This window comes from Natator depressus, unplaced genomic scaffold (assembly GCF_965152275.1).
Source record: "Natator depressus isolate rNatDep1 unplaced genomic scaffold, rNatDep2.hap1 scaffold_35, whole genome shotgun sequence".
Classification (NCBI taxonomy): Eukaryota; Metazoa; Chordata; order Testudines; family Cheloniidae; genus Natator; species Natator depressus.
The window spans coordinates 647327-666857 of NW_027439787.1; the positions used below are offsets into that span (position 1 = coordinate 647327).

General features: G+C 49.3%; 1 protein-coding gene across 1 annotated transcript in view; it reads left to right on the forward strand.

Annotated features, from left to right (window-relative positions):
* The window catches only part of LOC141980414 (scavenger receptor cysteine-rich domain-containing protein DMBT1-like), a 111958-nt gene that overhangs the window by 87056 nt on the left and 5371 nt on the right, over positions 1 to 19531 (forward strand). Inside the window, 4 exon segments of the mRNA XM_074941647.1 lie at positions 4 to 318; positions 3340 to 3654; positions 7067 to 7381; positions 18845 to 19159. Coding sequence (XP_074797748.1) covers positions 4 to 318; positions 3340 to 3654; positions 7067 to 7381; positions 18845 to 19159 — 1260 coding nt within the window.

Sequence of the window (19531 nt, forward strand, 5' to 3'; positions counted from 1 at the left end):
CAGGAAGCAAACAGATCAGATTGGTGAATGGGGCAGATCGTTGCTCCGGGAGAGTGGAGATTCATTACCGTGGAGCCTGGGGCACAGTCTGTGATGATTCCTGGGACACATCAGATGCCAATGTCGTTTGCCAAGAGTTGGGATGTGGACACGCCCTTAATGCTCCTGGCTCAGCTCATTATGGGGAAGGATCAGGGCAGATCTGGCTGGATGATGTGAGTTGCTCTGGAGGCGAATCCTATCTTCGGGACTGTTCCTCCAGAGGATGGGGTCAGCATAACTGTGGGCACGGTGAAGATGCTGGAGTTCTCTGCTCAGGTCTGTTCTTTGAAAGTTTTATTGAATCTAATTAATAGGGGGTTAATGTAAAAGGTTGATGTTAACTAACAGAGAAGCCATAAAATGAAAAGAACAGTGGAAAATCTACTTACCGTCACACAATTCTTTTGACATATTGTGGCAAGTCACCTCCTTTGTCTCGCCAGATCTTAGTGCTTTCCCCTCTGGCAATGGTGAGCCTGGGGTAAATCAGCTCCTCTCTGTGCAGGGTTTGTCTTTCCCCTTCTGTGTTCCCTTTGCCATACTTTCAGGGTAGCCCTGACAGTTGGCCTAAGGGATGATCCTTCACCAAACAAAAAAGGAACAGTCTCATAAACTAAAACCCCAGTAAGGTACCTTTTGCTGCCTCCTCACTGCGGCAGGGTGTTGCCCTGTTGGTTTTCCCTGGGCTCTCCGTCCTTACCTAGCAGGCACTCAGGTTTGGCTGTTTCCCCTATGGGAAGGAACACAGCCCCTCATCCTGGAGAAGCTTATTTCCCTACTGCCACTAGCCTGGCAGCAACTTGTTTCTCTCTTCCCCTTTCCTCTACTCAGAGGAGGGGGTTTAAAAGGCCCTTAATTGGGATCAGGTGCCCCTAGCTGACCTGGGGTAACTCCCTCTCAGCTTGTAGGGAAAACAGCCTTTCACATGCATATATATTCTTGTGGAATGGTAAACAGACTTTCCCGCACTGCCGTATCCAAGTTTTCAAAAATCAGGAGACAGGCCCAAAAATATCAGGAAATTGGTTTAAAACAATGTGATTTAAAATCATAGAATAATAGCATAAGAAGGAACTGAAATGGTTATCTAGTCTAACCCGTGCCAGGATGAAGGATTTGTTTCTAAATAATTCAAGACAGATGCAATCCAGCCTTCTTTTGAAAACCTCCCGTGAAGGAGCTTCCACAACCTCCTGAGGCCTCTGTTCCATTGTCCTGCTGCTCTTACGGTTAGGAAGTTTTTCTTGAGATTATAATCTAAATTTGCTGTGCTGCAGTTTGAACCCACTGCCTCTTGTCCTGCCTCTGTGGGAAGAGAGAATGATGTTTCTTCATCCTTTTTATGGCAGCCTTTCAAGTATTTGAAGATCATTGTCATGTGCCCCCTTAATCTCCTCTTTTCCAAACTAAACATACCCAGTTCCTTCAGGTTTGGCTCATATGAGTTGCCTTCAGGGCCGTCCCTAGCTATTCTGGGGCCCTACGCAGCCCCCTCGTGGGTGTGTGGGGGGCAGGCCTCCACGGGGGGGCAGGGCTGGCTTGGGGGGCAGGGGGAACCACCACCCCCAGCACTCACCAGTGGCGCAGAGCAGGCTGGGGCGGGGTCGCTGCACTTCCCACCGCTGGAGCAGAGGCGGGAAGGGGCGGGGGGGGGCAGAGCAGGGCAGGGGCTTTGGGGAAGAGGTGGAGTGGGGGCGGGACTGGGGAAGAGCAGGGGCGGGGGCCATGGGGCTGGAGCAGGGGCAGGAAGGGGCGGGGCAGGAGCAGAGCAGGGTGGGGGCTTTGGGGAAGGGCTGGAGTGGGCCAGGGCTGGGGCGGAGCAGGGGCGGGAAGAGGCAAGGCAGGGGCTAGAGCAGCAATGCAGCTGTGCAGGGCACCAGGAAATGTGATGCCCCAAATTTCCTAGTGCCCTACGCAGGTGCGTACTTTGCATGTGGGTAGGGACGGCCCTGCTTGCCTTCCATCCCTTTGATCGTTTTTTTTGCTCTCCTATGGACCCTTTCCAGTTTCTCTACATCCTTTAAGAACAGATGCATCGATGAAGTGAGCTGTAGCTCACGAAACCTTATGCGCAAATAAATTTGTTAGTCTCTAAGGTGTCACAAGTCCTCCTGTTCTTTTTGCGAATACAGACCAACACAGCTGCTACTCTGAAATCTACATGCTTTCTATATGTTGGTGACCAAAATTGGACACAGTTCTCCAGCTGAGGCCTAACCAGTGCTGAGTAGAGTGGTATTATCACCTCCCGTGACTTGAGTGCTGTGCCTCTATTAATGCAACCTAAAATTACATTTGTGGGTTTGTTTGGTTTTTTTGCAACAGTATCACATTGCTGATTCATGTTGGGGATGTGATCCACCACAACTCCCAGATCCTTCTCAGCAGTGCTGCTGCCGAGCCAGTTATCCCCCATTCGGTACTTGTGCATTTGAGTTTTCTCTCCTAAGTAGAGTACCTTACATTTGTCTTTGCTGCATTTCTTTTTGTTGTCTATAGCCCAGCTCTCTAATTTATCAAAATTCCTTTGAATGTTAGCTCTATCCTCCAAAGTGTTCACAACCACCCCTAGCTTTGTGTCATCTGCAATTTAATCAGTCTGCTCTCTATTCCTACATCCAGGTCATTCATAAAGTTGTTAAATAACACTGCACCCAGAACAGATCCCTGTGGACCCTCACGTGAGACCTCAGTCCAATATGACATTATTCCATTAATAATCAATCTTCATTTGCGGTTGCTTAGCCAGTTCTGCATCCACGCAATGGTAGTTCGGCCGAGCCTGCATTTCTCCTGCTTACTTATCAGAATGTCATGTGGGACTGTGTCAAAAGCCGTGCAGAAGTCCAGGTGTATTACGTCCACCGCATTCCCCCATCCACCAAAGCACTTACCCTGTCCAAGAAGAAAAGCAAGCTGGCTTGGCTTGGTTTGTTCTTAGTAAAGCCGTACTGGGTGATCACCCCTCCATCCGCCAGGGATTCACAAACTGAATGTTTTATACATTGTTCTAGTACCTCCCAGGTATCGAGGTCAGTCTGACTGGTGGATAGTTCCCTGGCTTCTCCTTTTTCCCTTTTCAAAGACGGGCACTACGTTAGCCCTTCTTCAGCCTTCCAGGACCACTCCCCTCATCCATGAGTTGCAAATATTATTGCCAGTGGTGCCAAGAGTTCTTCAGCTGATTCCTTCAGTACCCTCGGCTGAACAGCATCAGGCACCACTGACTTGAATTCATTCAGATTAGTCAGAAGATCACAGGAATATGATATTAAAACCTGGGATTTTTTCCTGCAGGAAGCAAACAGATCAGACTGGTGAATGGGGCAGATCGTTGCTCCGGGAGAGTGGAAATTCATTACCGTGGAGCCTGGGGCACAGTCTGTGATGATTCCTGGGACACATCAGATGCCAATGTCGTTTGCCAAGAGTTGGGATGTGGATCTGCCATTGATGTCCTTGCCTCAGCTTATTATGGGCAAGGGTCAGGGCGGATCTGGCTGGATGATGTGAGTTGCTCTGGAAATGAATCCTATCTTCGGGACTGTTCCTCCAGAGGATGGGGTCAGCATAACTGTGGGCACAATGAAGATGCTGGAGTTCTCTGCTCAGGTCTGTTCTTTGAAAGCTTTATTGAATCTAATTAATAGGACATTAATATAAGAGGTCAGTGTTAACTAATAGAGAAGCCATAAAATGAGAAGAAACTGAGTATGAAAGTGGAGAATCTCCTTGCCTGTCACACAATTCTTTTGAGATATATTCCTTTGGAATGGTAACCAGACTTTCCTGCTCTGCCTAACCCAAGTGTTCAAAAATCATGAGTTACGACTAAAATATCAGGAAATTGGTTAAAAGTAAAGAGATTTAAAATCATACAGTCCTCAAATCATAGTGCCATAGTGTTAAAAGGGATGAGTAGGGTCACTGAGTCTGACCCCTGCCAAGATGAAAGATGTGTTGTGGTTAAACCATCCAAGAGAGATGGCTATGTAGCCTCCTTCTGAAAACATCCAGGGAAGGAGCTTCCATAACTTCCCTAGGCAGTCTGTTCCATTGTCCTACTGTTGTTAAACTTAGGAAGCTTTTCCTGAGATTTAATCTAAATCTGCTCTGCTATAGTTTGAACCCATGCCTCTTGCCCTACCCTCTGTGGCAAGAGAGAACGATTTTTCTCCATCTATTCGTGTCATGCTGACAGAAAGCAGAAGACCGGAAGTCCGCAGTGCAGGCAATGCGATATTATTGGGGTTAGTTTCAAGCAAGCATATTCATAGCTCTGACACTGCAGAGCCTTTGTCCCAGTGTTCCAGTTCCCTCTTCCTTAGCAGGCATAATTACACCTGTAATGCATAGTGTTGGTCCCACCCCTTACAATTTATGGTCGAGTTCCATTTTGGAAGGTCTTGAGTTGGTCCCACCGCTTTTGTATCCCACTGGAGGGGTAGGGAGTGAGGTTGTGTATTGGCCAACGCCAGGCCTTTCTTTGGCTTTTAATGTTTCTTATGTCTCTCCCCACCCCCTCTTGCTCCTCCTCACTGGTTGCTTGATCTTGGCTTGAGAGAGGAGCCAGGCGGCCTTCCAGTGTATGCTCATACATACTCCCAGCATACCCAGTAACACTTTAACTCTATTTCTTTTCTTTTCTCATTGTGCTAAAAGCCCCATTTGGTTGTGAGAAATATAACACACAGCGTCTTTGGTCTTTGTTCACACATATTAGTAAGGAAATAAGAGTATAAAAAATCAAACTCAAAATTCTATCTCAGGCAAACAAACAGGTCTACGTGCTAAGAGCAGCCTTACCCGCTATCACTTCCCCACGGACTCTCCTCTATTCCAAACTAAACATACCCCGTTCCTTCAGGTTCTCTCATATGGGTTACATTCTCTTTCTTTGCTCCTCTTTGTCGCTCTCCTCTGGATCCTTTACAGACTCTCTCCAGCCCTTCTGTACACGGGTGACCATAACTGGACACAGTACTCCAGCTTAGGCCCAACCAGGGCCGAGTGGAGCAATGCTGTCACCTCCTGTGATTGGCCTGCCATGCCTCTGTCAATGCAGCAGTGGCAGGCAGCTTGGAGGGCCCAACACCTAGTGGTTAGGGTGCCTGGCTCTCAGCCCTTTGATTGGTTGAGCAGCCTCAGTGTTTATGGCCTAGAGGGGTATTGAGATCTGGGCCCTTCCTCTCCATTGGGTCCAAACCCAGGTCCCTCAGCAAGTCAGCCCCTGAACAGGGAGGGATCCCTCCCAGCAGGAAGTCAAAATCCTCTTCCATGGGCTACCTCCTACTGGTCTGTTCAGCTTGAGGAACGGCCCCTCTAGTGCAGTTTGCTGGATGGCTTGTTTCCTGCAGGGTTCCCTCTTGGACTAGGGCAGCGCCTTGCTGCGATCTCCAGCTCCTTCAGGCAGGGCAAACCCCACAACGCCTCTGGTTTCCACTCAGTAATTTACTTCAGATGCTGGAGGCTCCTTCACAGTCTCCCTTGGTTGTGGAGACAGTGCTTATTCTGAGTCAGCTACCCTGGCTGGCCGATTACTGCTCCTTCCCTTCAAGTAGGGAGACAACTAGCTCCTGACTCCTCACCGTCAGCACCAAACTGAGCCAGGCTGTCTTCACCCCTGCCCCCATGCCTGGCTTACACTGCAGATATAGCATGGTGGGGCTAGCTGGGCCCAAAGGCTCTCTTTAACACTTGCTGTGCAGGCTGGCAGTTTCTCTTTTTCATCAAGCAACTTACAATTGCATTTGCCTTTTTCCCAACAGCATCACAGTGTTGATTCATGTTGAGGGTGTGATCCACCACAACTCCCAGATCCTTCTCAGCAGTGCTGCTGCAAAGCCAGTTACCTCCCATTCTACCTTTGTACTTTTGGTTTTTTCCCCCTAAATATAGAATATTACATTTGTCTTTGTTGACTTCCTTTTTTTTAATCTGTAGCCCAGTTCTCCAATTTATCAGGATCTCTTTGAATTTTAGCTCAATTCACCAAAGTGTTGGCAACCCCCCTAGCTTTGTGCTATCTGCAAATGTGATCAGTATGCTCTGTATTCCTCCATCCAGGTCATTAATAAAGATGCTAAACAACACCAGACCCAGAGCAGATCCCTGTGGAACCTCACTTGACACCTCCCTCCAATCTGGCATCATTCCTTTAATAGTCAATCTTTGTTTGTGGTTGTTTAACCAATTACGTATCCACCGAGTGGTAGTTCTGCCAAGCCGGCATTTCTCCAGCTTACTTATCAGAATGTCCATGTAGACCTGTGTCAAAAGCCTTGCTAAAGTCCAGGTATATTATGGCCATTGCATTCCCTCCTCCACAAACCCAATTACCATGTCTTAGGGCTTGTCTACGCTACCAAAGGGGGTCTATCTAAGTTACGCAACTTCCGCTACGTGAATAGCATAGCTGAAGCTGACCTACTTACCACGGTGCCGGTGTCTTCACTGCGTTAAGTCGACAGCCGACGCTCCCCCGTCAACTCCGTTCTGGTGGAGTACCGGAGTTGACAGGAGAGCGCTTGGTGGTCGATTTATCGCGTCTAGACTAGATGCAATAAATTGACCCCTGCTGGATTGATTGCTGCCCGTTGATCCAGCGTGACATGCAGACAAGCCCTTCGAATAATATCAAACTGGTTTGGCATGATTTGTTCTTAATAAATCCATGCAGGATGCTAGTGATCATACCTTCATCCTCCAGGTAATCACAAATTGCTTGCTTTATACATTACTCTAGTAGTTTCCCAGGTATGTAGTCAGGATGCCTGGTCTATAGTTCTCTGTTCTCCTTTCCCCCCTTTTTAAAGATAATATGTTAGTTCCTAGCCAGTCTTCCCAGACCTCTACTGTCATCCATGCATTTGCAAGGATTATTGCCAGTGGCACCAAGATTTCTTCAGCTAATTCCTTTAGCACACTGGGGTGAATAAAATCTGGCCCTCCGGACATGAAATCATGCAAATTAGTAAGAAGATCAAAGGAATGTGATATTAGTATGTGCAATTTATCCCTACAGGAAGCAAACAGATCAAACTGGTGAATGGGATAGATCGTTGCTCCGGGAGAGTGGAGATTTATTACAGTGGCACCTGGGGCACAGTCTGTGATGATTCCTGGGACACATCAGATGCCAATGTCGTTTGCCAAGAGTTGGGATGTGGACGCGCCCTTAATGCAACTGGCTCAGCTCATTATGGGGAAGGATCAGGGCAGATCTGGCTGGATGATATGAGTTGCTCTGGAAGCGAATCCTATCTTCGGGACTGTTCCTCCAGAGGATGGGGTTCGCATAACTGTGGGCACCATGAAGATGCTGGAGTTCTCTGCTCAGGTCTGTTCTTTGAAAGTTTTATTGAATCTAATTAATAGGGGGTTAATGTAAAAAGGTTGATGTTAACTAACAGAGAAGCCATAAAATGAAAAGAACAGTGGAAAATCTACTTACTGTCACACAATTCTTTTGACATATTGTGGCAAGTCACCTCCTTTGTCTCGCCAGACCTTAGTGCTTTCCCCTCTGGTAATGGTAAGCCTGGGGTTAATCAGCTCCTCTCTGTGCAGGGTTTGCCTTTCCCCTTCTGTGTTCCCTTGGCCATACTTTCAGGGTAGCCCTGACAGTCGGCCTAAGGGGTGATCCTTCACCAAACAAAAAAGGAACAGTCTCATAAACTAAAACCCCAGTAAGGTACCTTTTGCTGCCTCCTCACTGGGGCAGGGTGTTGCCCTGTTGGTTTTCCCTGGGCTCTCCATCCTTACCTAGCAGGCACTCAGGTTTGGCTGTTTCCCCTATGGGAAGGAACACAGCCCCTCATCCTGGAGAAGCTTATTTCCCTACTGCCACTAGCCTGGCAGCAACTTGTTTCTCTCTTCCCCTTTCCTCTACTCAGAGGAGGGGTTTTAAAAGGCCCTTAATTGGGATCAGGTGCCCCTAGCTGACCTGGGGTAACTCCCTCTCAGCTTGTAGGGAAAACAGCCTTTCACATGCATATATATTCTTGTGGAATGGTAAACAGACTTTCCCGCACTGCCGTATCCAAGTTTTCAAAGATCAGGAGACAGGCCCAAAAATATCAGGAAATTGGTTTAAAACAATGTGATTTAAAATCATAGAATAATAGGATAAGAAGGAACTGAAATGGTCATCTAGTCTAACCCGTGCCAGGATGAAGGATTTGTTTCTAAACAATTCAAGACAGATGCAATCCAGCCTTCTTCTGAAAACCTCCCGTGAAGGAGCTTCCACAACCTCCTGAGGCCTCTGTTCCATTGTCCTGCTGCTCTTACGGTTAGGAAGTTTTTCTTGAGATTTAATCTAAATTTGCTGTGCTGCAGTTTGAACCCACTGCCTCTTGTCCTGCCTCTGTGGGAAGAGAGAATGATGTTGCTTCATCTTTTTTATGGCAGCCTTTCAAGTATTTGAAGATCATTGTCATGTGCCCCCTTAATCTCCTCTTTTCCAAACTAAACATACCCAGTTCCTTCAGCCTTTGCTCATACGTCTTGCGCTTCATCCCTTTGACCATGTTTGTCACTCACCTCTGGATCCTTTCCAGTTTCTCTACATCCTTTCTATACACTGGTGACCACAACTGTACATAGTGCTCTGACTGAGGCCCTACCAGCAGCAACTAGAGCATTACTGTCACCTCCTGTGATCTGCATGCTGTGCCTCTGTTAATGGAATTGTAACAGGTGGCTTGGAGGGCCAGTTGGCCTATTGTTGGAGTGCCTGGCTCTCTTCCCCCTGATTGGTTGAGCAACCTAAGTCTTTAAGGCTTGCAGGGTAGGGGAACCCAGGTCCTCCCTCTCCACTCCCCCCAGCTGAGGGCCCTGTGTATGTCAACCCCTGATTGGGGGCGGGGCGGGGCGGGGCGGGGAAGGCTGGATCAAAGGAAGTGGAGAAAGCTGCCTTTCCCCTGGATTCTGTAGTGATGGGGGTGTGCCAACATTTCTTCTTCAGATCCAGGTGGTGATGTACTCTGTTTCCCCTACCCTGTCAAGTAATTTGTCAATGCAAGGCATGAATTACACATAAATTTTGAGACTGTGTTGACTTTTTGGAAGTCATTACTAAACCAGGTCATCCAATCAGGCTTGGGGACCAATACTACAGGGCGTTTCCAGTCTCTGAATGATTCCCCGATTACTCTTAGTTCTAGCATTGATTGGGGTTCTCGCTTCATGGTTCCCCTCAACTCCTGGGGAAGGGGTTGAGGATTTTCTCTGACTTTAAGCCCCAGTTTCATCTGGATGTTATGGGTTATGGGTCTGTCTAGGTTGAGTAGAAAATACAAAAGAGAAGACATTGATCACCTGTTGAGTCTGGGGTCTCTGGTCTGGGTGAGATTGTTTCCAGTCTTGACCATTGCTGGCTCTGAGGTCTCGCCAACCTGAGGGCCTGATTCTAATATTGGTAAGCTATTGGGCTTTCCAAGGTATTTAAAGATTTATATGATAGATTTGGTGTACCTTTCACTTTTTTCAGTTCTCAGATTTTGTAGTTTACTAGCCCTACTCTTCACACTCTTATAGGTCCCTTGCAAGCAGGCTAGGAGTTTTAATTTGGGTAATGGCAGTGGGTAATAACAGAAGAAACCAATTACTGGGTTGCAATTTGCAGAGGTGAGCCCTGCTTCCTGTGTGCTCTGGGTGTGTAAGTGGTTCTTCCTAGCAAATGAGCCCTGGGCATTGAGCTTCTCCCATAAGTCCAGGATGTTTTGTACTACGTTATTGGCCTGAGATAGCTGTTCTTTCCACATTTCTCGAATGAGTTCTACAATCCCGTGGGGTTGCCTCCCATATAACAGCTCAAATGGTGAGAAGCCAGTGGAGGACTGGGGGACTTCTTGCCTGGAGAACAGGGGAGAAGGGAGTAACTGGTCTCAGTGTCACATATCCGTCTGTAAGGACGAACTTCCAGGGCATCCTCTTTAGTGTTCTGTTGAATCTTTCCACCACACCATCTGTTTGGGGATGGTGAACAGATGTCCTGAGAACCTTGATTTTCAGCAGTCAGCACAGTTGCTTGATCATCTGGGGCATAAAGTTCATTCCCTGATCTGTTGCGATCTCCCATGGCATCCCAACCCAAGCAAAGATTTTCATGAGTGCAGTGGCCTCCATTTTGGCATTCACAGAATGGAATGGTACTGCTTCAGGGCACCTAGTTGCATAGTCAACTGTAACTAAAATGAACTAGTTGCCTGAGGCACTGTTCTCCAGGGAGTTGACTATCACAGAATCATAGACCATCAGGGTTGAAAGGGACCTCAGGAGGTCATCTAGTCCAACCCCTTGCTCGAAGCAGGACCAATCCCCAATTTTTTGCCCCAGATCCCTAAATGGCCCCCTCAAGGATTGAGCTCACAACCCTGGGTTTAGCAGGCCAATGCTCAAACCACTGAGCTATCCCTCCCCCCAAATGTCCATTCCAATCCAGCCAAATGGCATACCTACTAGCAGGAGGGAGAGGCTCTCTGTGGGCTAAGGAGCTGTAGGCTGGCACTGCAGGCATGAGGCACAGAAATCTGGAACATCTTTGTGGACTCCAGGCTAGAATCTGGGCTAACATCTTCTCCCTCCCTAGGTGCCCTGCGAAGGGTATGGCATGGGTGAGTTGCATCACCTCCCTCCAGTTGAGTTGGGTACCAGAAGCTGATTCCAAACTTCCCCAGTCTGCTGGTCCTTTTCAATGTGGTATGAGTGTTCGCCCTGAATTTCAAAGTGTGGATACAGTCCTGCTTCATGGGGCTTGATGGTCTCCCCATTTACTACTGCCACTTGAGTGTATGCTTAGCTCAGCATGTTGTCCGCCCATTGTTCCTCTACAAAGTTGGAGAACTGGGTCAGAATATCAGACTTAGGTAATGGAGGGGCCTCCTCCTGATGCTGTGACAGGGCCCTGTTTTGCTGGGTTGTCCCAGGTACATGGGATGCCCACTCAACTGCAAGGGTTGGGGTCTCAGCAGGACCTGTGGTTGGAGGCAGGGAGATCCCGCAGTCTGAAGTGGGTCTCACAAGCTCCTTTAGCAACTCCCCAAAACAGTTCCAGCCTCAGCCAACAATAGCAGGGTAGGCAAACATTGGTGCTGTCAGGTTTCAGAGTAACAGCCGTGTTAGTCTGTATTCACAAAAAGAAAAGGAGGACTTGTGGCACCTTAGAGACTAACCAATTTATCTGAGCATAAGCTTTCGTGAGCTACAGCTCACTTCATCGGATGCACCCGATGAAGTGAGCTCTAGCTCACGAAAGCTTATGCTCAGATAAATTGGTTAGTCTCTAAGGTGCCACAAGTACTCCTTTTCTTATTGGTGCTGTCAAGACTGATTCCCCATTCTGGCACTTTGAGTACAGAAGGGGGGGCCCCACAAAGTCCTTAAAAAATACTTTGCCACTCCAGGCTTATATTAAACTCCCAAGTTTACAGATTCCTGGCCTTGGAGTATCGCTGCCGCCACCCAATGCAAAACCCCTTTGAAAGCCCAGGAAGGCTCACTTGGGAATTCCTTCCTGTGGGGTACCCCCAAGCTCTTTCACCCCCTGTCCGGAGAAGAGCAGAGAAAAGAAAAGCGCAAAGAAACCAGCTGTTGTCACCAGCTGACCCTGGAATCCTTTGTTCTTCTTAGTAGCTAAAAGAATAACCTGTGCACAGACCCCCTCTTCTTCCTAAGACACAGGAATGAAATCATGTTCTTAAAAAGATGATTTGTATTTAAAAAAAAGAAAGAAAGAAAGAAAGAAAGAAAGAAAGAAAGAAAACACATCTGGAAAATCAGGGCTGCTGCTTGATGTTAAAAAGCAACTGGAAGGATTAAACACCAGGAATTGCTTCCCTGGGGTTCAGCTTAACCATTACAAAAGAACAGAAGTACCTGTGTTCAGCACAGAGGAATTCACAAGCCAAAATAAAGAGATAAACTTGTTCGCGTCTATCTAAACGTTTCCTGCCCTACTTACATCTATGTAGTTCCACATAAATTATTCTAGGTATGGATGCTGGGAAATTTCCATACCTGGTCCCGAGCTTCTTACAGCAAACCTGCTAGCTTGGTTCTTTCAGACAAAAGACAAAAGACCAGCCGACAGAGGGGCAGATTTTTTTCCAATTTGAAAGTTGCTAGTCTTCCCGTTGGCTCTTTTGGCCAGGTGCCAACTCACTTCCTCTTACCTAAGCATTTCAGTGAGACTTCTTCACCCTTTACAGATAAGGCAAGAAGAGTACAAATACTAGGAAGGATTTTTATAGCTAACTGGCTGGGTGTCCATAAAAGTGCCTCCTCATTTGCCACAGGTACAGTGCCAGCCAACAGGGACTCTGTGTTCCCCTACTGTTGGAGTCACTTAAATGTGGGGATAAGGTTCACATCCCCATCGACACATTGTAGCAGGATGAAGCCACAAGTTGGTCCAGGATTAGGAATCACCAAGGTCTGGACAAGGATCTGGCCACACCCTTAGTCAACAAGCCCCACAATTTCTATCCATTCACTTGTACAGGGATGGCCAACTTTGCAGGTCTGCCTTGTCGAGCTTGTCCCCCTAGTGTCCAGATCTTCCAAAACTGCACTCCATGGAGGGGCAATCTTGGGACCAGTGCCTGGGACGGTCACAAGTGAAATACCAGTCTTGGCCTTGGCTGTGGGGACTGGCATCACACCCATGTATTTGAGGGGTCCCATCCCCTAGGAATCCCCTGAGTTCAGGCTCCAGCAATACCCCCAGATTTGAGTGCCTCAAGATCCTGGTTTCCCTGGGCTGCTCCCTCCTGTGGTTGTGTGTGGCTTTAAGTTCCCCCAGACCAATGTTGCAGGATCATTTATAGGGGTCTTGGCAGCCAGGTAATTTTCAGTGAGCCAAATGATGTCTGCTATGATCTCTAGATGCCATAACACCCTCTCCTTTCTCCAAGTGGGCAGTATCTGGGTGAACTGCTCAAGTAGGAGCAGCTTGGCTACCTGAGCCCCCATCCGTGTTTTGGGTTTGAGCCACCTCCAGCATGCATCCTGTAACTTCTGGGTGACCAGCCTGGGGGGCCCATATCAAAGGCAAGGAAAGGCATTGACTTCCCACACAGGTGTCACAGATGTGCAGCCAAATGCTGAGACCCTGGTGGCCCCGCTTCTTCCCCTCCCTGCCTTCCACACTTTGGATGTTTGTTTGTGGTTCATGCAGGTTCTCAGGGTGGCTGGGAAGGCTGAGTAGCAGATAGTCTCCTCAGCTGCCCCTGAATGGGCAAGCAAGCTCAAATTTCAAGTCAGGTATGCTTTCCCAGCTGCTGGCCCCTGACCCTGTCCTGCTCCTTGGGTCGGCTAAATGGGCTTCCTCCTGGCATCCCCAGCCACAGCCAGGGAGTCCCCCTGTCTTTGCTCAGCTTCCCCCCTGATAGCTCTGTGTGGGGTTTCCTCCTCTCCTGCCTCATTCCCCTAGCCCAGCTGCTGCTCACTGGGGTCCTCCTCCCAGGCCCTCTTCCCCACCCTAGTCCTGCTCTCCCTGCTCAGCCTCCCTCCCCCACCCCCTCTTGCTAGTGCCTGGAGTGGTGATGGCGGTTTCCCCCATCCAGCCGCTCTGCACGGTCACCACAGTCCCCTCCCTGCTTAGTCTGTCTCCCTCCCCTTGCGAGTGCCTGGTCGGTGGGTTCCCCCCCACTCATGCACCCAGCTGCTGCTTGCACCTCCTGTCCTCCCCTTGTCCTGCAGCGCTTGCTACAATTCTTCTCCCATCTCCCCGCCCAGCCTCTCCTCCCTGCCACTTGCTGCATGGGTTTCCTCCTTGCCCCCCTCCCTGTCCACCTGCTCCCCGGGTTCTTCTTCCTCATAGAATCATAGAATATCAGGGTTGGAAGGGACCTCAGGAGGTCATCTAGTCCAACCCCCTGCTCAAAGCAGGACCAATCCCCAACTAAATCATCCCAGCCAGGGCTTTGTCAAGCCTGACCTTAAAAATATCTAAGGAATGAAATTCCACCACCTCCCTAGGTAACGCATTCCAGTGTTTCACCACCCTCCTAGTGAAAAAGTTTTTCCTAGTATCCAACCTAAACCTCCCCCACTGCAACTTGAGACCATTACTCCTTGTTCTGTCATCAGCTACCACTGAGAACAGTCTAGATCCATCCTCTTTGGAACCCCCTTTCAGGGAGTTGAAAGCAGCTATCAAATGCCCCCTCATTCTTCTCTTTCGCAGACTAAACATCCCCAGTTCCCTCAGCCTCTCCTCATAAGTCATGTGTTCCAGTCCCCTAATCATTTTTGTTGCCCTCCACTGGACGTTTTCCAATTTTTCCACATCCTTCTTATAGTGTGGGGCCCAAAACTGGACACAGTACTCCAGATGAGGCCTCTCCTCTTCTGCTCGTGTTCGGCCCCCTGCCACTCACTCATTGCAGTCCCCCTCTCCCCATTCACTCAGCCAGCCCTCGGCTCCCTCCCACTCGCTAGGTGGATTTCCTTCCCGCCCCCAACTTGTTCCCCCATCCACTGCTCTCCTCGTCCTCTCCTCCATGCAAAGGTGAAAGTGGGCCCGTGCGCCCCGGTGCGGTGCACCAGTAAGAGAGTGGCTGGCTGGGGGCAGGGCTCTGGATGCTGCCAGCTGACCAGTAAAGTTCCTGTCCCGGTGCTGGGCATAGCCGGCCCACCTCTCCCCCTCTGCCATCCCCCACAGGAGCCCAAATCACCACCCCCCTTTGGCCCCCAGCCCCAGCGCTGGATGGCCGCCGGGGTGGTGGGCTCGAGCCCCCAGCCCCAGGTGGGCTTGAGCCAGCACCCACAGCCCCTGGACAGCACAGCCACAGCGCCCCCAGGCTCCAGCCCCAGTACTGGGGCGGCCGGGCAGCATGGTCCCCTCTGCCCCGGCCAGCCTGGGGGATCTGGCAGCCAGGCAGCTCCCCGCACCCCTGCCCTGAGCCCCCACCAGGGGGGTTGTGATAGGACAGTACCTGTAAGAAATTTAAGTTACTTTCACCCCTGCCTCTGTGCTCCCCCTGCAACCGCCCTCACTGCTCTCCATTTCCACCGGCCTTCCTCCTCCCTCGCTTGCCCTACCTGAGTTGCTCCAGCATCAGCTTTGGCTTAGTGTTGAAAGCAGAGGTAGAAGTGTGAAGATCTGGGATTTTATTTATGCCCTCCCCCCACATCCCAGACTTCCAGTGTGGCACTGGACCCATCATTTAAGGCTTGATCTCAAGGAGAGTCTTTCCACTGATGTAAAAAGGCAGCGGATAGGGGACTTAATTAGCCTCTGCCTCAGTTTCTCCATTCAAAACCAGGGATAATAATAATACTTGCCTGCCTCACAGGAATTTGGTTTCGGTTTGGTGCTTTGAGGTTACCAGATGGAAAGTGCTTAAAAGTGCTACAATTTTGCAAAGTGCTTTTTACAATTCCAAAACCTTTATGCTTTATTCATGCAGTAGGCCCTCCTCCTGGATCACCGGAGAATTTCAGTGTGGGACTGTATGGGACCATGACTCCTCCCGTACAACTCCACAGAAAGGGGCAGAAGCAGGGCCCCACCGGGCCTGCCCCCATTGTCACTTTTCCAAGTTGGAGGAGGGAGGGCTAGGCAAAGACGCAGGCAGGCCAGCCAGCCTTATGCTCTGTGTGCTGTCAGTCAGTGTGCTGCAGGGAGGGCTGGATCACTTGTGGCACCAGGCACCCTATGCTGTCCTGTCCTCAGGGCCAGCTAAGCTGGACTGGACAGCTGAGGCTGAGCAATAAATGGCCAGGAGGAATGGATCCCCAGCCCCCTCCCCTGGGCCAGAGCCCTTCAGAGCGTGCCCAGGGGTAAGCAGTGGACCAGGGGCAATTAAGTTTCTTGTTCAAATTCTACAATGGGTGGGGTGGAGGAGCACTCAGCTCGGGGGAGAGGGGTATGGAGAGAAGAAAGGGAGGCCGAGGGAGGAGGGATGTGGTGGTGGGGAGGAGAGGAGAGAAGGCATTGGTAGGGTAAAACTCAACTCTTTTCAGTGGATGGGATTTGACTGTTGGCCAGTTTCTCATGAGAATGGGGCTGGGGATTTGGTTCCTTCTCCCCGGGGATGTAGGGCCTGCCGCTCTGGTGCATAGAGCCGGCACCACCATGCTGCCTCCGTGGGACTTTTTGCCTCCTTGGTTCTGTGAGCTGAACGGGTGTCCTTGTTAAAGCAGCAGCCAGCCTTTATTTTCCTGCCAGGAGCCATGTCCCTGGGCAGTTCTTATTCATCGCCGAGGTGCTTACTGCTGTTAAAACAATAGACACAGGCAGGCTCCAGCTTGGCTGTGTGAAGAAGTGAAAATGAGGTGGCAGCTTTTGCAGTCTGATTCCAGCCATTTTCTTCTTGTCAGGGTGCAAATGCCAGCTGAGGATGAGGCCTGACACCTTGTTTGTTTGTGAAGAACGGGCAGAGCTTTCTCAATTAGCTCTAACTGCGGCTTGCCGTTATACGTTCCCCAGGATCAAGGAGAGGGGTCGGGGCACTTGAAAAGGCCTTTTTGTAGGCTGCCTGCATGCCAGGGTATATCAAAAAACCTGTGACTGACATTTTTTTATTCCCAAGTGTAGTGCTTTTAATTAGATACCTTCTGCATGTCCAGTCTTCACACACACCCTCTGGCACACAGTGCAAAACATGCTCCATTTTCTTTGGAAGGAAATTGCAGAAAAGTGGAGGGTTATTTTCAAATATCATTTGCCCGGGTTCAGGGGTTTGGCTGGAAGGGGACGTGCATGTGGTGAGCGGGGGAAGGGGGGGAGGGGGGAGTGGGGAGGGGGAGGGAAGAGAGGAGGGAGACTGGGGAGGGAGCAGGCGGTGGGGCTTGGGGCAGAGCAGGGGTGGAGTATGGGCAGGGCCACAGGCAGAAGAGGCGGTCTGGGAAGCTACTGGCTCCCTAAATGGAAGCTTCACCCACCGCCCCAGCCATGGTGACCTGGCAGGGTCTTGTTCCTGGTGGGCACTGCTCCCCAGGGAAGCGTAGCCAGAACGTCTCTTCTGAAATGTCCAGGGCATTGAAAATGGCTGCCTTGACATAAATATAATTTTAGACTCACCAGGGTCTAAGGCACAATACGCCATCTGTGCTACTCCTGTTAAGTATGGGCCATGCACCACATGCCACTGGTTTCAGGGCAGGGGGCTACTGTGATCACCGGCTCAAAGGTTTCAAGAAAGGCCTCGGGATCATCATTGGGCCCCATCTTGGTAAGCCTGATAGGGGCAGCAGTCACAGTGGGGGCTCCACTGGAGTGTGTGGCCATAGTACCCTGACCATCTGCTGGACCAACTGCTGCTGAATCTCTGAATGGAGGGGGGCCAACCCAGGTGGGAGTCAGAATCCACTGTCCTGGGCTACTTTCTACCACTCCGTTCAGTTTGAAGTATGGACCCTGTAGTCCATTTTGCTGGGCGGCTTGTTTTATGTAGGACTCCCTCTTGGGTCTTTGGCGATGCCTAGCTGTGGTCCCAGACAGAAGCAATTTGGTAAAAGTGAACCACACAGTGTCTCTGTGGTCTGCTCACTCAGTTACCCAAGGTGCTGGAGGCTCACCTCCTTCACAGTCTACCTTTGTTTGGGAGATCGTACTTACTCCCAGATGGCTGCCCAGGCTGGCCAGCTAGTGCTTTTTCCCTTCAGGTGGGGAGACAGCTAGCTCCTGCTTCTTCACCAGTTAGCCCAAACTAAGCCAGGCTTTCTTCTCCCCATGCTGCCTCCAGGCCTTGCATTGACTGCAGGTACAGCACAGTGGGGCTAGCTGGGCCCAAAGGCTCTCTAACACCTGCTCTGCAGTTTGGCAGTTTCTCTGCTTCATCACAGCAACCTAAAATTGCATTTCCTTTTTTCCCAACAGCATTGCATTGTTGACTATGTTGAGGCTGCAATCCATCACAACTCCCAGATCCTTCTCAGCAGTGCTGCTGCCAAGCCGGTTTCCCCCCATTCCGTATTTATGCTTTTGAATTTTGTTCCCTAACTTTAGCACCTTACATTTCTATTTGTTGAATTTTGTGTTGTTGTCTTTAGCTCAATTCTACAATTTACCAAGATCCTTTTGAATTATTGCTCAAACCTCAAAATGTTGGCAAACCCCTCTAGCTTTGTATGATCTGCAAATTTGATTAGTATGCTCTCTCATCCTATATCCATAAAGGTGTTAAATGACATCATACTCAGAACAGATCCCTGTGGAGGATTACTTGAGACCCCCTCCAATCTGACATCATTCCATTAAAAGTTACCCTTCGTTTGCAGTGGTTTAACAAGTTATGTATCAACTTAATAGTAGTTCTGCCAAGCCGGCATTTCTCCAGTTTACTTCTCAGAATGTCATGTGGGACTATGTCAAAAACCTTGCTGAAGTCCAGATATATTATGTCCACCGCATTCCCCCTACGCCCAAATGAGTTACCCTGTCAAAGAAGGAAATCAAGCTGATTTGGCATGATTTGTTCATAGTAAATCGATGCTGGGTGCTAGTGATCACCCCTTCATCCTCCAGTTATTCACAAATTTAATGTTTTATACATTAATCTAGTAGTTTTGAAGGTATCGAGCTCAGGCTCACCTGTCTATAGTTCCCTGGCTCCTTCTTTTCCCCCTTTTTAAAGATGGGCACTATGTTAACCATTCCCCAGTCTTCTGGGACCTCTCCTGTCATGCATGAATTGGCCAATATTATTGCCAGTGGGCCGAGATTTCTTCAGCTGATTCCTTTAGCAGACAGGGGTGAGCAACGTTGGGCCCCGCTGACTTGAATTCATTCAAATTAGTCAGAAGAACATAGCAATATGATATAAAAAGTTGGATTTTTTTTTCCATGCAGGAAGCAAACAGATCCGACTGGTGAATGGGATAGATCAATGCTCTGGGAGAGTGGAGATTCGTTACAATGGCTCCTGGGGAACAGTCTGTGATGATTACTGGGACCTATCAGACTCCAATGTTGTTTGTGAAGAACTGGGATGTGGACGTGCTATCAAAGCACATGACTCCGCTTATTATGGGCAAGGATCAGGGCAGATCTGGCTGGATGATGTGGGTTGCTCTGGAAGCGAATCCTATCTTCGGGACTGTTCCTCCAGAGGATGGGGTCAGCATAACTGTGGGCATGATGAAGACGCTGGAATTCTCTGCTCAGGTCTGTTCTTTGAAAGCTTTATAGGTGGGTGGTGACTAACAGAGAAGCCATAAAATGAGAAGAACCCTGAGTATGGCAGTGGAGTGTCTCCTTGCTGGTCACACAATTCTTTTGACATATATTCCTGTAGAATAGTAACCAGACTTTCCAGCTCTGCCAAACCAAGTGTTCAAAAACCATGAATCAGGTCCCCCAAATCAGGAAATTGGCTGAAAATCATATGATTTAAAATCATGGAATCACAGAACATAGGCTTAAAAGGAACTACATGTGTCATCTAGTTGAACCCCCCACCAAGATGTAGGATTTGTTTTGTCTAACCATCCAAGACAGATGGCTATCCAGCCTCCTTTCAGAAACCTCCGGTGAAGA